The 19,474-nt window shown below is 38.5% G+C and overlaps 1 protein-coding gene across 1 annotated transcript; it reads right to left on the reverse strand.

The window, feature by feature from the left end:
• Positions 1-12,579: 12,579 nt before the first annotated feature.
• LOC134621221 (protein NLRC3-like) lies at positions 12,580-18,980 on the reverse strand. The gene is made up of 5 exons (XM_065469762.1): positions 18,904-18,980; positions 17,289-17,367; positions 16,898-17,126; positions 13,002-14,764; positions 12,580-12,672 (listed from the first exon to the last, which is right to left on the reverse strand). Exons 1-5 carry the CDS (start codon positions 18,978-18,980, stop codon positions 12,658-12,660), a joined length of 2,163 nt encoding a protein of 720 aa, XP_065325834.1. The 3' UTR covers positions 12,580-12,657.
• Between the last annotated feature and the right edge of the window lie 494 nt (positions 18,981-19,474).

The raw sequence follows: 19,474 nt of genomic DNA on the forward strand, positions 1-19,474 counted from the left end.
GAGATTCTTTTATTGCTATCATATAATCTGCCTTATGATGACTGCATTAATAACATGTTGTACAGTATTATTTTAATAGTATTGAATATGTTTGTGATAACAGTGATGTCTCTATTTACAGGTTGAGTTAATTTCAGACACAAAGCATAACTGTGCTTGTTTAGAGTTGATGTTCCGTCCAAAAGGGTTTTAAGCTTCACTGGTGAGAGTGTCCAGGTGATACATGTTGAGGGAAGATGAGAACATAGCAGGTTAATTGCATGCACGCTTACAAACACACATGATTTAAATATAGGCCAGGCCGAAGGCCTGGACTTTATGTAGCTTTTAAATTTACAGCTCCTAACTTGCAGGAATGGCGTGGAGTGTAATGAATGAATGCAAAACATGCTTACAGACACAAACATGACATGGATTTATTTTGTAGGGTAAAGGTGGACCACATGTTGCTTTGTTTCTGCTTAGCAACTACTGAGTCGGGTGAAACAAAATGTTGTAGATAATGGAAACTTGTCTAAACTGGTATGAACAGTAACTTTTGCATGTTATGTATATGCTTGAAGCAAAAAGAGGAGTAAATGATGATAGAAAATTTTGAAGTGTGTTTTCTAGCGGACATTTAGGCTGACATAGGGCTGGTGTATATTTTACCCGGGGTGTTTTTAATAGAACTAAAAGCGTTGCTCACACACATAAAGAGTATTGAGATTAGGTAAAGTTAATATAATGGATAGAGCCCAGAACATGATGTTGTGAACCAACTTTGAATAATGACAGGAACCTTAGATGAACACAGTAGGTTAGTAAGGTGTAGCAGAGAGAGGCTGTTTGTTTTATCCCTTACAGGAGAAGATTTCCACTAGAGAGGGACCCAGAAAAGGAGTAGAGACCACTTAAGCATGAAGTGTTTTCAAGTGGGAGCTGGTGTTTTATTACTGGACCACCTAGAGGACATGAGGTGGTTTTCTGATTTGCTGAGTCAGAGGACGGCTAGAGAGGGTCAGAGCGAAGGAAGTGGACCTGGGAATGGTGGTTTCGGGGCCCATGATGCCATTAATGGATGTAGAGGTGACAGAGTGGGTCGAGGAGTGACCCAAGGAAATGGTGTGGTGATGTCTCTGGAGAGACATCAAGAGAGGGAATTGTAATATTTAAAGAAATTAGGTCACTGCTGAACTGTATCTAACCATCATCCTTAACATTACATTAATTATCATTTCATCAAAGTGTTTATTGAAGCTGCTGGCATTATGTTATAAGTTATATTATAGGGGTTATCATAATCAAATATTAACATGTTTATTACAGGTGCAGTTATAACTACTTTAAAATGATTGAGTTAATATATATATATCATAACTCAGAGCCTGAGTATATGGTTACAGTAAAATAGTAGCTGAGCAAAGGCCTGAATGTATTCAGCTTCTTGTGGTATTTGAGTTTGCTTAGTTACAGGTGACGAAAGGATGTCCAGTCCATGGGGACCTCAAAGGCCTGAGATCTTCACCATATTTGGATGGATGGGGAACTTCTGTGTCTGCAGTTATCTCTTAAAATACATGGATGTTTTGTACATGCAAATTATGTGCTTGTAAACGCAAGAAGGGGCGTTACAATACCCTGATGTTATAAAAGCAATCTAGAGTGTATTTTGGGTAGAGATGTACAACTGATGTTTTGCAGTTTGCACCTCTCCACGCTGCGTGCATTCATTAAAATCAATTGTTTGACCGACCTCTTCTGGACCATCATTGTTTTGCTCTCGTCCTCAATTTCGAACCCGTAACAATAGTGCTGGGCGATATGACGATATATATCGTGTGGACGATAGAAAAGTGTCTATCGTGCCATTTGTCTTCTATCGTTTATATCGTACTAACCCAAATTTTATAAATTATTACATAAAATATATAATTAACCCTTTACAACCGGTCGGAGCAGGCACACTCCGTTTTACCTAACTATTTTTAAATCCCTGTAGAACTGGAACCACGTAAGGTAGCGCAATATTTTTTTTTGCATGTGAAACCGGAAGAGTTGTACTTACATCTTATGCCATTAGCTTGTCCAAGGTCATGGTTTCCTTCCACATATAGCTTTGCAAAAATTGCATAAGAAGCACTTGCAGCAACAAACAGATAATATTCCAGAAACACGCTTTGCCGACGTTCATAAGACTTCCTACCTTGGCATATACGTCAGCGCGAACTATCGCATGTCCGCCATTACCTGCCCGAAACCGGAAGTGACGTCATTTTCGCGAAAGGGCCTTATAAGCCTATGTTGGTGTTTTTAAAAGACATGTTTGACTTTATGCTTTTCTGTATCGTTTCTGGGATGCTTAGAACTCAAATTACACTGTTGGAAATAGTTTATTTTGATGCATTATAATATTTATTTTCATTTTTCCTGTAGTATATAAAAATTAGTGTATCTCAAAAATAAAACTATGAAGACACTCAAAATAAATTTCTCGTGGTTGGAAACTTTTGTATTTACAGTTTTGAGGGATACACCCCTTAAATTTTTTTAACTAGAAATATATGTAAAAAACAAAACAAAAACGATTTTCAATTTTTTTTGTAGTTTATTGCACTACAAGTTTTTGCAATTTATGTAGTTACTATGGACTTAATGCATACATATTATTAAAATTTGGGCTATAACGGTTGTATTGATATATGGAAACTTGAAATACTCCCGCAAGTGGCACTACAGCATGTAAAAACATAAAGATAAGCTCTGGCGGACTTGGTTCTATGGTAGGTCTTAAAGGGTTAAATAGCCTGTGGCAAATATATTAGTGGTCTTCTCACTATACATGCTCTTAACTTTATGCAAGAAAAAATAAAGTATAAAAAAAATGATATTTTTCGCAAAGAAACTCCGTCTCGTGGTTTGCGAGCTGGTGCTGCTGTACGTGCACCCGGATTTGCGACATACTTTACGGTAACTCAAAACAAAGACTGCACCCTCGGCACTCGCTGTTTACAGACTGCGTACTTTCTAGATGACCACAGGTCAGGTCGTATATCGTGATATATATCGTTATCGTGATATAAAATAATTCATATCGTGATAAATATTTTTTCCATATCGCCCAGCACTACGTAACAAGGGTGACACAGGAGCCTGCGCTGAGGGTGACACAGGAGCCTGCGCTGAGGGTGGCTCTGGAGACTGCGCTGAAAGAGGCTCTGGAGACTGCGCTGAAAGAGGCTCTGTGCCTGGGGGGGCACAGGCCACCCCCCCAACCAGACTGGCCACCCCAGGTGCCACCCCAAAGCTAAAACAATAAAATTCAATCAAATATCAAATGTACGACTATGTTTTCACAGTGAAGCTCAGATAGCCGAGTGTAAGTGAATGCAGCATTGGCTTCTGCACTATGAGCATCACGTTAGCAAAGGTAGGAGAGCCAAGCGCGAAAGACAGCACCGCAGAAAACAATTTTTCGGCGAAAGAAAATGAGGAGAGAATAAATGTCCCGGTAAGTAATATTACGTTTGTTGAGTTTAGTAAACTTCAGTGAAATTAGAATACCAAGGAAAAAATAACAGTTAAAGAATTATTGCAACCGTCGAATATTTCAGACAGTAGGCTACTGGGGGGAGCTAGCATAAGAGTTATGAGTTATAAGATATAATCCAAGTCGTAACATTACTGTATGGAGCTGCAGATTTGGTTGCAGGTTAACATAGCTGGACTGGCCATCGGGCATACCGGGCATTTGCCCGGTGGGCTGATGACTTATTTATTTTTTATTTTTTCTAACGGCATGAACAATGAGAGGTGGTGGATTGGATGAGGGAAAGGGGAGGCAGGAGGAGGAGAGACCCGAGGCGGCCGCCGGTCCGAGTGTCAGGTGAACTGAACTTCAGGTAAGAAGTTATGACCTGCAGTCTATCTGGGTCAGATATAAACCAAGTTTAGGTGTAGTTTATTATTTGTGCTGACTTTTTACAGTCAGTTACAATAACTCGTACTGCGTACTAGCTAGCATGACGGAGTTTCTATACAGCTGGGCGGGTGCTATGATGTTACTGATAGTGAACTTTATTTTGTTCATAAGGTTAGTAGAGTTGCCAACGGCTCCTTAAAAAATGGAATGGTCCCTCATTCAGAGAAAATATTACGCGTTTGGTATTGAGCTGAGAAGGGACGCAGTTTGTCCAGTACTTTAGCTATAATGAAAAAGACACAAAGCTGGAGTTATTCTGTGTTTATGCTGCAGCTGCCTCTTCTTCTCTCATTCTCTCCCCCTCCCTCTCCTGTTTCCACTTCAATCATGAAACTGATCAATGATCAGCTGATCGGCTTTTCTCTCTTGTTTGTTTATCGCCCACTTTGCACCAGAAAGAGGAAACCAGCGGAGGTCGCACTAAACAACAGCAGCACGTTTAAGCTTGATCAGCTGTTGTTAGAATTTATTTAATATTAATTTCTAGTATCAGCTGATGTTTGCTGGAGCCACAGCTGTAAAAGCTGCTGGTCATTATGTCGGTTTGGATATGTGGTGAGAGGGAAACATGAAGATGAAACCAGGAGATGTCCTTACTGAATCATCAGAGCTGAACAGGTGATGGAGAAACAGGTTTACCTTTTAGGTGACAGGAATGAGTTAAAGTTATGAACGGTTTCTGAGAGACAAATAACACCAGGATCCTTTTCTAAGTAGCTGACAGCTGGTAACTGTGCAGGGGTGGATCTAGCAAAGTTTTGCCAGGGGGCCAGGTAGGGCATTAACAGGGAAAGGGGGGCACAAATAAAATACTTTTCTTTCTTATTCTCGTTTAAAATATCTAACTTTTATTAAATAATTATGTGGATCTTGCGAACAAAGTTTTTATCTGACGTAAAATGTATAAGGCAGCACAGAAAGTATTTACTTGCTTTCAGGTTTCATTCAAATGTGAGTCTTTTCAGTTGTTTCCCCACTTTTTTCCTGTTTCAAAATCAAACACCAGTTTGTGAGAAGATTATCTTCTGTTTTTAATAGGCAGATAGTTTTGCATTGGCTAATTTGCCAATTGTATGTTAAAAATGTTCATATTTTAATATTCAAAAATGTTTTTGCCCAAAACATATGTGCACTATATGTCAGTAAAAATACTATGCAAATATTGCTGTCCTTGAATGCTGAATAAACACCGACAAAGCACTGATTGTATCTCTTGTACTTTATCAACGCAGTATCTAAAAACTTTGCACTGTAGTGGTTAAAATCTCATTCTAATAAGAGTTAAAAGCGCATTCGGTTATTAGGTTTATAGGGTTATTGAATTATGGTTAACGGTTGGTAGAATTTTTTTTTTAACATTATCTGCCAATTACATCTGCCACCCTTCTCCAAATCTGTGCCCCTACCTGGCCCCCCCAACAAAAATTTTCTAGACACGCCACTGGTGATCATATCCAGACTGAGATTTGGACATACTGGCTTGAATAATACGTTATTCATGATAGGGAAACATAGTACCGGAAAATGTGATTATTGTGGGGTAGAGGAAACTATAGAACATGTCATGTTGCAGTGTCAGAGGTATCAGGTTGAGAGGAGACAATTGATTCAAAATCTCAGTAACCTAAAAATCTAACTGGATCTTGTTGATTTGTTGCGAAAGGAATCGGGAAGTAAAAGTTATCAGGCCTTATTTCAGTTTTTAAAAGAGGGAAACCTGTTTGGAAGGATTTGAGGAAATTGTTTGGTTTTTTTGGGGGGTTTTTTTGGGTTTTTTTGAGCGTCGTTCCAGACCATACTCCATACCAGTTGGTGGCGGTAATGCACCTTTCAATTGTTTGCCAACCGCCAATACAAATGTAAGAAAGAAGAAGAAGAAACCCTGCGTTCTCCTTTGTTCTCTGTCGCATCTTCTCCTCATCATGCTGTGTGCCTCCTTCCGTGCTCCTTGAGTTTCATGGTTTCCCAGAGTTTTTATTATTGGTTTCTAGTGTGGTTTTGTTTTTTGCAAGTTTATGTTTTTGTGGAAATCTTTCTACTGCAATAAAGTAACCTCTCTCAGTTAACCCTTTGAGTTCGAGTCCTGCATTTGGGTCTACATCCTGCCTGCCACACAGCTGCACCGTGACAAAATATCTAATTTGTTCCTTCATTTTCTACCTGTAGAATTGTAGATAAAACTGATACTAAACATTCTTAAATTTGTGGAAAAAAATGAACAAAAGTCTTATAAATGTTAACATGGTTTAAATGTTTCTTTGCTTCCTTTACTTTTAATTTGATTTTTGGTTGCTGATCATCGTTTTTATCTCTGATTTTATGTGCTGAATAATTTCTTTCTTGTCATTTCTTAGGCTACACTGTTACGGGACAATTTCCACCAGTGTTGAAGGAACTCTACTTTTCTGTTTATATGTATATTCTGCACCCATCTTTTCTTAATACCAAAATAAATTACATGTCAGTCCTATATAAAAATGTAAAAAAAAAATATAAGAGAGAGAGATAAAGAGAAACAAATGCTCCACTCAGTGTCATGGTGAGTAGAGGGCAAGAAGCAATCAGCTAAGTAAAGAGAAAAGACAGTCCATCATTACTTTAAGAACTAAAGGTCAATTAGTCTGGAAAATTGCCAAAACTTTGAATGTGTCCCCAACGGCTGTCACAAGAACCATCAGGCAGCACCACAAAACTGGCTCTAATGAGCACCGCCCCAGGAAAGGAAGATTAAGTTTAACAGAGTTCAGTCTGTTAGTATCACAATATGACCAAATGTCACAGTGAGACTCTCCTGTTTCAGCAGAAGAGCAAATCTCTCTCTATTCTGAGTTCAGAATATGATGAACGTTCACTGAAGCTCCAATGAAACCAGCATTTCCTTTAACAGTTTAAATCATCATTTGACACTCACTGCTGGTAAAAATTTGAACTACATTCTCATATTCATGTCAGGTTCTCATTAAATATGCAGAACATTCCTTTATTTACTCTCTGTGATATACAGCTGGTTACATGTATAACCCTGATGTTAACCTTGGACTTACGTTGATTAAATATCACCTACATACCTGTAAGTAGGAGAGCTGAACCGGTTTTCCATGTTTTCATCTTGTTCGTAAGTAAACATTTCTTGTGTTAATTAAAAATATTTGTGACATTCAATTAAATTTATTTATACATCACACCTGTTTTACTATTGTGTTTTATAATTGTACTGCTAACTGTTTTTCAACCACACAATATAGATTTATATTCATACTAGTGCTGTCTGCGTTAACGCGGACCCGCGCACACATATACGTGTGCGTGCGCACTCACACATGCACGTGTGCACACACATTGCATTGGGACAGCCTTGTGAAATAAGGAGAAAAGGTGCTGCCGTAAAGGCCGGTGTAGAAGCGCAAGAAAATTTATGTGGCGGATAAGAGGCGGCTGGCTTGACTGCGGCTCACAAATGATGGCTCACTTGACCACGGTGATACAGATTCTGTATATCGGATCGGTCCATCCCTACTTATAGTTTAAGCAGAACTGGACATTATTTGAGATAAAAGTGAAATTCATTTGACTGATTATAGACAGTGACAAACAGCCTACAAACAGAGTAATCAGTAACAGGGCAAAGTCTGATTACAGGGACATTACAGTGAGACTCCCCTGTTTGATCAGCAGAGACCGTCTCTCTCTACACGAGTATGTTTGACTTTAACTGTCACACAGACTCTGACATCTGATTGGCTATTGTGCACAGAAAGTTAAGGCAGGTAGATCCTATATGATCGATTCCTATGAACAGATGATGGGCAGGCTGTTTTCTTGTTTTTGTCTCAGTGTTGATGGTATACTTGCACATAAACCACTACATTAGACACTGATGTGTCACTCCATACCCTGCCACCCACTGGTCAGCCAGTGGACATATAAGTGGACATATAAAAAATTCTTTGAAAAGTACAAGTTTAAAAAAAATTAAGTTCAAAAATCTTTTTTTCATGCCTAAAGATGAATAAAAATACTTCAGAAAAAAAATATAGATTGAGGTTGTCATAATTCGTGCATGAAAGGGTTAATGTGGCACTAATACTCCTTCGTAGAGTTCAGTCATGCAGTAACTGTGAAGTTTAACCCTAATTGACTTGTTAGAAACTATGAAACACATTGTACAGACTTCTGGATTAGAAGATAACTAATAATGGTCAGGATTAAGACTAAAAGCAGGAAGGTGTCCTTTATATACAAACATCTGTCAGCACCTCCAGATTTATATCATAGTTTATAAAGGACTTGTATGTAACTGATATGTTAAGTCTGTTTATTTGATTTCAGTAATAGCCTGATTATTTCAGTATAGTGGTGTACAGTTTGTACCAGTTTGTGCTTGCATCCTTGACTGTAACTACTGCAAAAGTCCACACAAATCCAGCTCACGTGGGCGTTCCAGGATCCAGTGAATAATAGTGTTTCTCTGAAGCTGAGGTCAGCTGGGAAGATTCAGTTGTAGTTAGTTTGCTGGAGAAGAGACAAAACTATGCTATTAGAGAGGAATCGCTGAGCTGCATTGAATCTACAAACTGTTCAGGCACATTCACACCAGTGTTCATTTTGACTGCAAATGTTAAACTAAAACTTGGTTTTAGTCATAATTCAAAATTAAAATCAAAATTTATTTCTATAGCACATAATAATACAACAAAGTTGACCAAAGTGCTTCACAGTTGGTCAAAGCAATACCATAAGACAGAATAAAAAGAAACAGTTAAAAGGAGGGCAGGAAACAATGATATGACAATTGTTTGAAACAAAAAACTAGCCACGAAATAACATACTAGTTTGAATCAAAAGCCAGTCTAAAATAACAAGTTTTAAGATGCACTTTAAAAGACTGGATGGACTCGGAGGAATGAATATAAGGAGGAAGGTTGTTCCAGAGTCTGGGAGCTACGACAGCAAAGGCCCGATCACCTCTGGATTTCAGATGAGACCTCGGTTGCATCACGAGCATTAGATTGGAAGATCTAAGTGCCTTTTTAGGAATATACAACTGAAGGAGCTCGCATAGATAGCTGGGAGCCAGATTACTGAAAATTTTAAAGGTAAGCAAAAGAATTTTGAAATTGACACGATAATCAACAGGGAGCCAATGTAAGCTGGCTAAAACTGGTGTGATGTGGGCATAATTTCTAGTACCAGTTAAGAGACGCGCAGCTGCGTTTTGAACTAACTGGAGCTGGTGAATAGAGGAAGATTGGAGGCCCGAGTAGAGGGAATTACAGTAGTCTAATTTGGAAGTGATAAGAGCGTGAATGAGTTTTTCAAGGTCCTTCAAAGGGAGGTATGGCTTTGCTTTAGATATCTGACGCTGCTGGTAGAAGCTGTTTTTTACCACAGAGGAGATCTGCTTCTCGAGTTTAAAGGGGCTGTCCAGGAACAGCTTTAGACATCATTCTTTTTGTTTTAGTCACCTAAATATTCATCCATCTATTCTATTCTGCTTATCCTTATCAGGGTCTCAGGGGGGCTTGAGACTAATCAGCAGTCATAGGGCGAGAGGCAAGGTACACCCTGGACACGTCACCAATCTATCGCAGGGTTAACACATTGAGACCTCTTTGGACTGTGGAAGGAACCAGAGTACCCATAGAGAACCCACACAAACACGAGGAGAACATGCAAACTCCACACAGAAAAGCCACAGCCAGCTGGTGGATTTGAACTCTGGACCTCCTTGTTGTGGCTCTGGTCCTAACCACCACGCCACCATGCTGATTCAGTTGACTAAAACATAAAGTGTGAAAATTTGTTTTACCAGTGAGATGTGTCCTTCTGCCTGCATTTCTCTTAACAATTTGATGTGTTTTAATGAGAATCAGGGAGCATGAAGCCTAGCTAAAAGAAAAGTGCGTCTGTAAAGAGGCAGGGCTCTAGACTAACTTTTTGACATGGGCGCACCGGTACGCCTAACTTTAAAAATTTAGGCGTACCGGCACAAAAGTTAGGCGCACTCAAATTTTTCAACTGCATCGCTTAACACCGCAGTTTTACATGTGCACTTTCTTTGGGGGGAAGTCCATACAGACAATATTCATTTCTAAATTATTAACTAACAATCTTGTGCTTAAAATGCTTTGTCAATATTGTAGAAAATGTTAAACTTAATCGTCATCGTGGCCTGACGACCTGTTTGCTGCTGCCTGCTGCTGAAAGGCAGTGGGGAGAGGGGACACTTGGGCAGTGCATTTATTGCAGCATATAATGTGTTTTCTGGATACACTGTGCTTTTTCAGCATTCAAAGATTGATGGCACCGTGTCAGAGCTGGCTATGAATTTCAGAAGGATCAGGCCTTAACTTAACACAAAAGTTATCAATAGTTCTTTTCATCTTTTCTTATTACCCACAGCTACATCCACTTCTGTCGGGCCTAGGCTGCTCACTAGGGCTGGGTATCATCACTGATTTCTATAATCCATTCGATTCCGGTTCTCAAAGTCCTGATTCGATTCAATTTAGCCTCAGACAGTCAGAAATATTATAATTCTGATCATTTATCAGTACCAGTAGCGGTTTTAGATACGGGCGACACGGGCAGTTGCCCGGGGCGGCATCGTGGTGGGGGGCGGCATCACGGGCATCGGCAAAAAAAAAAAAAATGCTCGTACTCATGCTGCCAGCGCATATTGGGAATGGCATAGGCACCGATCGGTTTTCTATCGCCCATTTGCTGGGAGTAAGGGCGCCCTCCGTTTGCGAGGTGCGCTTGCTGCTTGCGGCACAGGGAGGAGAGGGCGGGGCGGCGGGGGATTCTCTGGCTGGCTGGAGCAGCATCTAATAACCAACTCGCAAAATAAAACAAAACAAAAACAAACCAACAAACACGAAAACAGCAGACATTATGATACAGACTTATAATTTGCACCGATGTTTGTTCGAAATTCTATACGCGAAAAGTGAGCGAGAGAGCCCTCGGTGCACCTGCTCGCTGCTGAAGTCAAAGTAAACTTTATTATCATCTCCGCTTCATACAGTCCAGTATATAGAGAGACGAGACGACGAGGCTCCAGTTACAGCAGTGCAAGTAAACAAACAATAAATATTTAAGAGTAAGAAAATAAATATACACTTTAGGACCAGGGGTAAAGGGATCAATAACAATTTAAAATGTATATTTTATATTTTGTTGATTTAAAGTCTCACACACAACCCGTTTTTAAAGTTTAAGGCTCCAACACTGCTCACTGGAACCTTCAGTAGTTTAGAAATTATTCTGTAGCCTATACCATCAGTATGCTTTGCAAAAATAACGTTGTGAAGGTTTTGAGAGAGCTCATCAGTGATACACAAAATTAGATATTTCTTGTGTGATACCTTGGTAATGAGACACATTTTTATAAGCTATCATTTGGGACTAAGACAAGTCATGTTAATTTGCACTGAGTGGCAAAATTGCTTTCTAATTACCATGATGTTCCAAGTCTTTTTACACCTCCATTGCTTAGTGTGTTCAATACTTTTCCCTGTGCCATTTCTCATTTTCACACATAATTCATGGCCCTCTATGGATGATTTCTTTGTTTGTGGATTGGATGAGTTGTTACTGACATCTGGTGATAATTTCATGTCAACAGCACCAAATAGAAATGTATTTACTTAGAACACTGGTAATGTGTTCAATGCCTTTTTTTGCTGTTGTAAATGAGAAGAAGTTGTTGCTCTGCATATAAAAGAAAGCTGGTGATGAAAAGCCAATATGGAAGAAATATGATCTCTCTGCAATTATAAGGAACAAATCAGAGTTAGCATTGCAGTTTTAATAATATGGGTTCCACTCAGTATTTAACTCAGTCTAATCCTCCTGTGTTACCCATCTGTGAGGTTTCAGTACCATTAAGAAGACAATCTACCTGTGTGAAAGTAAAGTTTAGGTAGCTCCTGTAAATTGTGGTGACATGGCATTGAAGTAAAAGTCAAATCACCTCCATCTAATTTAGGGTTGCAAGGGGTGAAGTGTATCACAGTTGACATTAAGCGTACACCTGGATAGGTCACCAGTCTTCCAGGGCTAATACGGAGTGATAAGATAATCATATACGCTCACTTTTTGCCACCTTTCTTTGGAATTTTGCTTTGTGACATTGTATTTATTTTCATTGCGATAGGCTGATTTTACTTAGTTTAATTGCTGTGACCTTATTTTCCCAATACTCTCATTTTGTGAAACCAACCTTTAAAAAAATATATTATAAAATTCCAGACTCTTCATTGCAAAGAGTGAAAAAGAGTAAAAATAGAAACATATCCAGACATGTAATTCTGTGGATTTAAAATAGCCTGGTAACTGGTGTATGCTCAAACTAGTATCATGCATATCAGTAATTTTTATCAGTTCAAAAGAACTTGAATATAAAAAAACCTAAGACAGTAACTCAGAGTCTAACAGTCCAACCACATTTAATTCAAAAGTGACTTGACAATTCTATACAGGTTTTAGTGGCTTTTATTTTCAGTGGTAATCAGTGGAAAAGTCTGAAAACTGACCTGATAGTTTTCAGTTTACAGTGTGCACTCTTGAAGCCAACAGACAAAAGCTTCACTCCTGAATTACACAGGTTGTTGTTACTCAGATCCAGCTCTCTCAGACTAAAGGATGAGGATCTGAGAAGTGAAGACAGAGCTTCACAGCTTCTCTCTGAGAGGTTACAGCCAGTCAGTCTGAAAAACAATGATATTTGTGATCAAATGAAATCACTTAATGTTGAACCTAGAAAAGAAAAAGTATGCACTACTGTTCATGGTTAACTAAAATAAATTAGTCTGAAATGTGTCTTATATAAAACACTTCAAATTTACCCAATAAAAACACAGCTATGCCTATATAATTAAATCTAAACCAGTGAGGAGCTGGTAGAGTTAGTCATACTTGTGTAGTACTCACTGGCACAAACACACTAGGCAGAGTCTGTGTTTTGTTTTGTTCTGTTATGTTCAGGTAAGTAGAAAAAACATTTTGAACAGACACAGATAGGCCCATATTTACTTACAGAGCTTTGCGGGAAACTTTGACCACTGGCAGCAGCCTCAGAAGAATCCTCTGAAGCAGAGTATTTCTTCAGGTCAAACACATCCAGATCTTTTTCTGATGACAATAAGATGAAGACCAGAGCTGACCAGTGAGCAGGAGACAGTTTTTCTGCAGAGAGATGTCCTGATCTCAGGGACTGTTGGATCTCCTTTACAAGGGAATGATCATTCAGTTCATTGAGACAGTGAAAAAGGTTAATGTTATTCTCTGCAGACAGATTCTCACTGATCATCTTCTTGATGTACTGAACTGTTTCCTTATTGGTCTGTGAGCTTCTTCCTGTATTTGTAAGCAAGCCTTGTAGGAGACTCTGATTGGTCTCAAGTGAAAGACCCAGGAAGAAACGAAGGAATAAGTCCAAGTGTCCATTTGGACTCTGTAAGGCCTTGTCCACAGCACTCTGGTAGAAGTACGCCCCTGTTTGTTGTTCTTCCATCAGATGGACTCCAGAGTTGATGAAGGTTTGATGGACATGAAGAGCAGCCAGAAACTCCTGAACACTGAGATGAACAAAGCAGAACACCTTGTCCTGGTACAGTCCTCTCTCCTCTTTAAATATCTGTGTGAACACTCCTGAGTACACTGAGGCTGCTCTGATATCGATGTCACACTCTGTCAAGTCTGATTCATAGAAGATCAGGTTTCCTTTCTGCAGCTGATCAAAAGCCAGTTTTCCCAGAGACTCAATCATCTTCCTGCTCTCTGGACTCCAGTGTGGATCTGTCTCAGATCCTCCATCATACTTGACTTTTTTCACTTTGACCTGAACCACCAGGAAGTGGATGTACATCTCAGTCAGGGTTTTGGGCAGGGGTCCTTTCTCTTTGGTTTTCAGCACATTCTCCAGAACTGTAGCAGTGATCCAGCAGAAGACTGGGATGTGACACATGATGTGGAGGCTTCGTGATGTCTTGATGTGGGAGAATATCCTGCTGGCCTGCTGTTCATCTCTGAATCTCTTCCTGAAGTAATCCTCTTTCTGTGAGTCATTGAACCCCCTGATCTCTGTCACCATGTCAAAACAACAGGAAGGGATCTGATTGGTTGCGGCAGGTCGTGTGGTTATCCAGAGGCGAGCAGAGGGAAGAAGATTCCCCCTGATGAGGTTTATCAATAGCACGTCCACTGAGTTGGATAGTGTAGGGTCAGTTAGGATTTTAGTTTTGTGGAAGTCCAGAGGAAGTCGACACTCATCCAGACCATCAAAGATAAAAACAACCTGGAAGTCTTCAAAGCTGCAGATTCCTGCTTCTTTGGTTTCAGTAAAGAAGTGATGAACAAGTTCCACCAAGCTGAACTTTTCCTCTTTCAGCACATTCAGCTCTCTGAAAGTGAATGGAAATATGAACTGGATGTCCTGGTTGGCTTTGTCTTCAGCCCAGTCAAGACAGAACTTCTGTGTCAAGACTGTTTTCCCAATGCCAGCCACCCCCTTTGTCAGCACTGTTCTGACTGGTTTATCTCTTCCAGGTGAGACTTTAAAGATCTCTTCTCGCCTAATTGTTTTATCTTCCCCATCTGATTTCCTGGATGCTGTTTCAATCTGTCTGACCTCATGTTCATCATTGACTTCTGCGGTCCCTCCCTCTGTGATGTAGAGCTCTGTGTAGATCTGATTCAGAAAGGTTGGGTTTCCTGCTTTAGCAACCCACTCAAACACACACTTGAACTTCTCCTTCAGTGAAGATTTGAGTTCATGTTGAAAATCTGGAGCAAATATTTCTGCAAACACACAAATACATTTAATGATGGAATTATTATCCAATAAATACCCCTACATCTTTCGTCCACCCAAAATAGGTTTTTGAATCTATGTTGCTGCATCTTTTCATATATCATTCAATTTCCAATTTATGCAGCAGCTTAACCCTTTCAGACCTACCATAGAACCAAGTCCGCAAGAGCTTATCTTTATATTTTTACATGATGTAGTGCCATTTTTGGGAGCATTTCAAGTTGCTATGCATCAGTACAACCGTTATAGCCCAAATTTTAGTCATATGTATGCATTAAGTCCATAGAAACTACATAAATTGCAATAAAGTGCAATAAACTACAAAAAATTGAAAATCGTTTTTGATTTTTTTACATATATTTCTAGTTAGAGAAATTTAAGAGGTTTATTCCTCAAAACTGTAAATACAAAAGAGTTGCACAAAATATTTTCCAACCACAGGAAATTTATTTTGAGTGTCTTTATAGTTTCATTTTTGAGATACACCAAATTTTTATATACTGCAGGAAAAATGAAAATAAATATTATAATGCAAATTTGCAAAACAAAAAAAAAAAAACAGCACGTGCATCAACATTAACTATTTCCAGCAGTGCAATCTGAGTTCTAAGCATCCCAGAAACGATACAGAAAAGCATAAAGCCAAATATGAACACCAGTATAGGCTTATAAGACCCTGAAGGAAAAAAAAAAAAAAACTACATTTCCCGTGAAAATGACATCACTTCCGGCAGGTAATGGCGGACATACGATAGTTCACGCTGACGTCTATTCCAACCTCGGGAGTGTTGCGAACAGCTGATCAGATCGGCAAAGCATGTTTCTGGAATATTATGTTTTTGTTGCTGTAAGCGCTTTTTATGCAGTTTTTGCAAAGCTATATGTGGAAGGAAACCGTGACCTAGGACAAGCTAATGGCATAACATGTAAGTACAACTCCTCCGGTTTCATATGCAAAAAAAATTTTGCGCTACCTTACGTGGTTCCACTTCTACAGAGATTTATTTATTTTATTTATTTTTTGTTTTGTTTCACACATGGTACAGCTGTAATTCATTTCCCATACACAACCTTCCTTTCAATTAAAGTAACACTGTTTCCATGCATGAAAAGGAGCAGGAAGAAGAATAAATTCTTATTGAAACCTGCCCCCTATCTGTGACAATACAAGTAGGCAACCAAAATTACACTCTGACAATATTCTGCACATAACAAACCAAAACAAACCAAACAGAACAATATACTCAACAATGAGCAGTACCCCTAAATACCAAACTAAAAGGATAATTTTTTCTACAATTAAATTCTGTTATTTTCAACTTCTTCATACTGGTTTATCATTTTATTCTTATAGCAGATTTTAAATTGAGAAACATTTATACAACACTTAAGATGATCATTGAGAGAATTCCAGTTTCTTATGCCTATGACTGTTGGACACATTTGCCTTTGTGTGGTTCGAGCAAACCGATGCTTAAAATAAAACTTCCTTCTGCCGTCCCCATTTTCTGAACACAATACAAATAAACTTTGTAACTTAAGAGGTAGTGTTTTATTTTTTGCCCTAAACATAATAATTAATGTCTGTAATTTCACTATATCTTCTAGTTTTAATAATTTCGATTTTATAAACAAACTCTTAGTGTGTTCTCTATATTTAACATTATGCATAATTCGAAGCGCTCTCTTCTGTAATAAATATAATGGTTTCATATTAGTCACATATGTATTCCCCCATACTTCAACACAATAACTCAGATAGGGTAGAAACAATGACAAATATATTATTCTCATTGTCTTGTAATCTAATATATATCTTACATTACCCAGGATATAAATACTTTTACCCAACTTTTTTTTAACATGTTCAATATGAGATTTCCATGTTAACTTGTCATCCACTATTACACCCAGAAAACGGAATTCTGTCACTCTTTCAATTAATACTCCCTCTATAGATAATACTATCTCTTCCTCCTTTGCACGGTTTCCGAATATCATAAACTTCGTTTTTTCCAAATTCAGCGATAACTTATTTAGTTTTTATTTAAAAATAGTTATGCAAAACGGAGCGTGCCGACTGGTTTTAAAGGGTTAAATCTTTAAAGACATCCTCTTACTGCTCTGCAGAAAGTCAGCCAGTTCCTTCTGCTTCAGTTTCCTCAGGAAGTGCAGCGTTATTTTCACAAATGCTTGTCTGCTGTTCCTGGTCTCCTCTTTATCTTCATCCTCTAAGACCCCCTCATCCTCTTTCTGGCTCCCTAAGCATTCTGGGTAATCTGAACTCAGAGACTTCTGGATCTTCTTCAGCTCATTCTTCACAAAAGTCATGATGTTGTCCTCCAGCAGCTGGAACAGAAGACGATATGAATAATGCATCTAGACTGAAATCATTGAACAAAACCTCAGATCCATCATGGATACATTAACAATTCAGTGGTCTATAAAGTGCAGTATGGAGATCACAGTGAATAGAACCGATGTAAGAGCAGTTGTTCTATATGTACAGACCATAAATACAGAGTCCAAATGTGCTTGATGCTGCTTGGCAGGTTGACCACTGGGAACCTTTGAACTCTCATGGTCCACTCTATGAAGAATCATGAAGAATTAGTTCACATTATGACTTTCCACACAGAGATAAATACAAGCTAAAGGACACAACAGATGTTTTGATGTTTCTCTTGGTGTTTTGTAAAATGGAGATCCTTCTCTCTGACATTTGAGAAGATCAGATTAGATGAGATTAGATTTCTCACTAATTAGAAATTGATTTAACTTCAAATATGAAAAAGAGCCATAACTCATAACAATCACCCTGTGAACCTGTCATAAAATAAAAGCTATTAAAAAAAATAACATTTCAAAACTACCCATTAGTACCAATTATTATCTTGAAGAATCAAATCTGCGTATCAACAGGTGTTCATATATTAGTAGCATAACATATGATATAAATGTAAATAAAAACATGTTTATAAAGGTCAACAGAAATCAAGTACACAGGTAAAAATACCTACATAACAATTCCCGCTCCAGCATCATGTGCTTCCAGTGAACGTAACTCACAAAAAAAAAAAACCCAACAGACCAGAACTGCCCCATTTTCTCTTTTTGAATGCATTTCTAAAGTGTGGACTTCAAACTATATGCCAGTTTTAAAAAGGTGTTGATCAGTCAATAGTTATGCAAAATCATTATTGTGACGCTTTTTTCCTGAATACTGTGATCATGTTTAGTGCAGGAAGAAACAGTGAAACATTACATCTGATTTCATTTATAATTAATTTTAAACAGTTGTATAAAAAATGCCTGAGGCATTGGCTGCAAATTTATGTACTTTTTGCATGATTTTAGGTCAATTATGTTGATACAATATGTAAAACTGACACTTAGCTTCTTCACAGTAGAAATGCATCAAAAAATATTAATTCTTCAATCTTTGACTGCTGTGTTTAAGGGAAAAAACATACCTCAGAAACACACAGCTTTACATATGAACATAAAAGTGTGTGAAAAAAGAGCTGAGCTGTGACATTAAACATGTTGGAAATTTTTTTCAGAAAAAACAGTTCAACCTAAGTCAGTAGGAACATTTAGTGACACATTTACCTCTCTGCAGCAGAAGTACTTTCTTTAAAATAAGGATTAAAATCCTTTGACATGTCGCTTTTTAAGGACACACAGCTGTGTTAAGGTTTCTGATACATCCTGACAGAGAAAAAAACCCAAAGCACACTTTAGGGTTAAGTTTTAAATTCTGTACATAATTGTGAAACTAAAATAGTTTTGTATAAACTAGAAGAAAACAAATTACAAACACGATGAATATGATGGAGCAAACTACAGCAGATATAATAAATCATCCAAAATTCAAATTATTGTATTCAACAATTTGTCCTCTGAAAGATTTTTTCAGCCCCATTTTAATACTGAGACATACTTACTCTGTGTCAGATAGATGTCTTTGTTTCAAATCAATATTAAAATCTTTTGAGTGGTCACTCTTCAAGGACACACAGCTGGGTTCAGGTCCAGGTTGGTTCCTGTGAATAATGATGGAGCAGTGATGTGAGCGCTGAGCTGTGACATGGAGAAGAGTCACAGTTAGAGATGGTCATCTCACCTCTGAGCTTTGGTCTGGCTCTCTCTGGCACTTTTAGAGGGAGGGACTTCCTCCTCTCTGTCCTCACACTGATCCATGCTGCTGAATTCACATCCACATCAGCTCACACACACTTTCTACCTTCACCTGCAGAGGAAACACAAATCATTCATGTGCACATCAACTGAAATCCTCCTTTCCATCATGTGTGCTGTCCAAATATCAGCTGCTTCTTTTCTGCTTCATCTCGGTGTCAGCTGAATGCAGTCAGACAGCAGTGTGAGGTAGAGGAAGCTGCCATCAGCTGCTCTACTTCTACTATCAGTCCACTAGATGGTGCCATGAAGCTCACACGATGCATTCACTGACACACACTGACTCACTGTGACTGGAAGCTTCAGTATATTAATATTCAGTCAGTTCAATACGTATGAACAACATTTTAAAACATTTCAGCTGATCCATGACTCAAAGAGGATAAGCAGAGTTAAAAACTTCACTTTAATTATTCTTGCGTACTGTGCAGAGAACTGTACTGATTTGCACTCGCTGATTTGCTGTTAATAAGACCCCTCTATCTAGTAGTGTATCT

Source organism: Pelmatolapia mariae, linkage group LG23 (genome assembly GCF_036321145.2).
Source record: "Pelmatolapia mariae isolate MD_Pm_ZW linkage group LG23, Pm_UMD_F_2, whole genome shotgun sequence".
Lineage (NCBI taxonomy): Eukaryota > Metazoa > Chordata > Actinopteri > Cichliformes > Cichlidae > Pelmatolapia > Pelmatolapia mariae.

What these genes read in the sequence shown, in the direction of transcription:
- LOC134621221 (XM_065469762.1), bottom strand. Translation starts at nt 18,980, where the DNA reads ATGGATCAGTGTGAGGACAGAGAGGAGGAAGTCCCTCCCTCTAAAAGT. An exon ending in ATTTGGACTCTGTATTTATG is followed by an intron (nt 17,127 to 17,288) that starts GTCTGTACATAT and finishes CTTCTGTTCCAG; the next exon opens with CTGCTGGAGGACAACATCAT. An exon ending in GGCTGACTTTCTGCAGAGCA is followed by an intron (nt 14,765 to 16,897) that starts GTAAGAGGATGT and finishes GTGTGTTTGCAG; the next exon opens with AAATATTTGCTCCAGATTTT.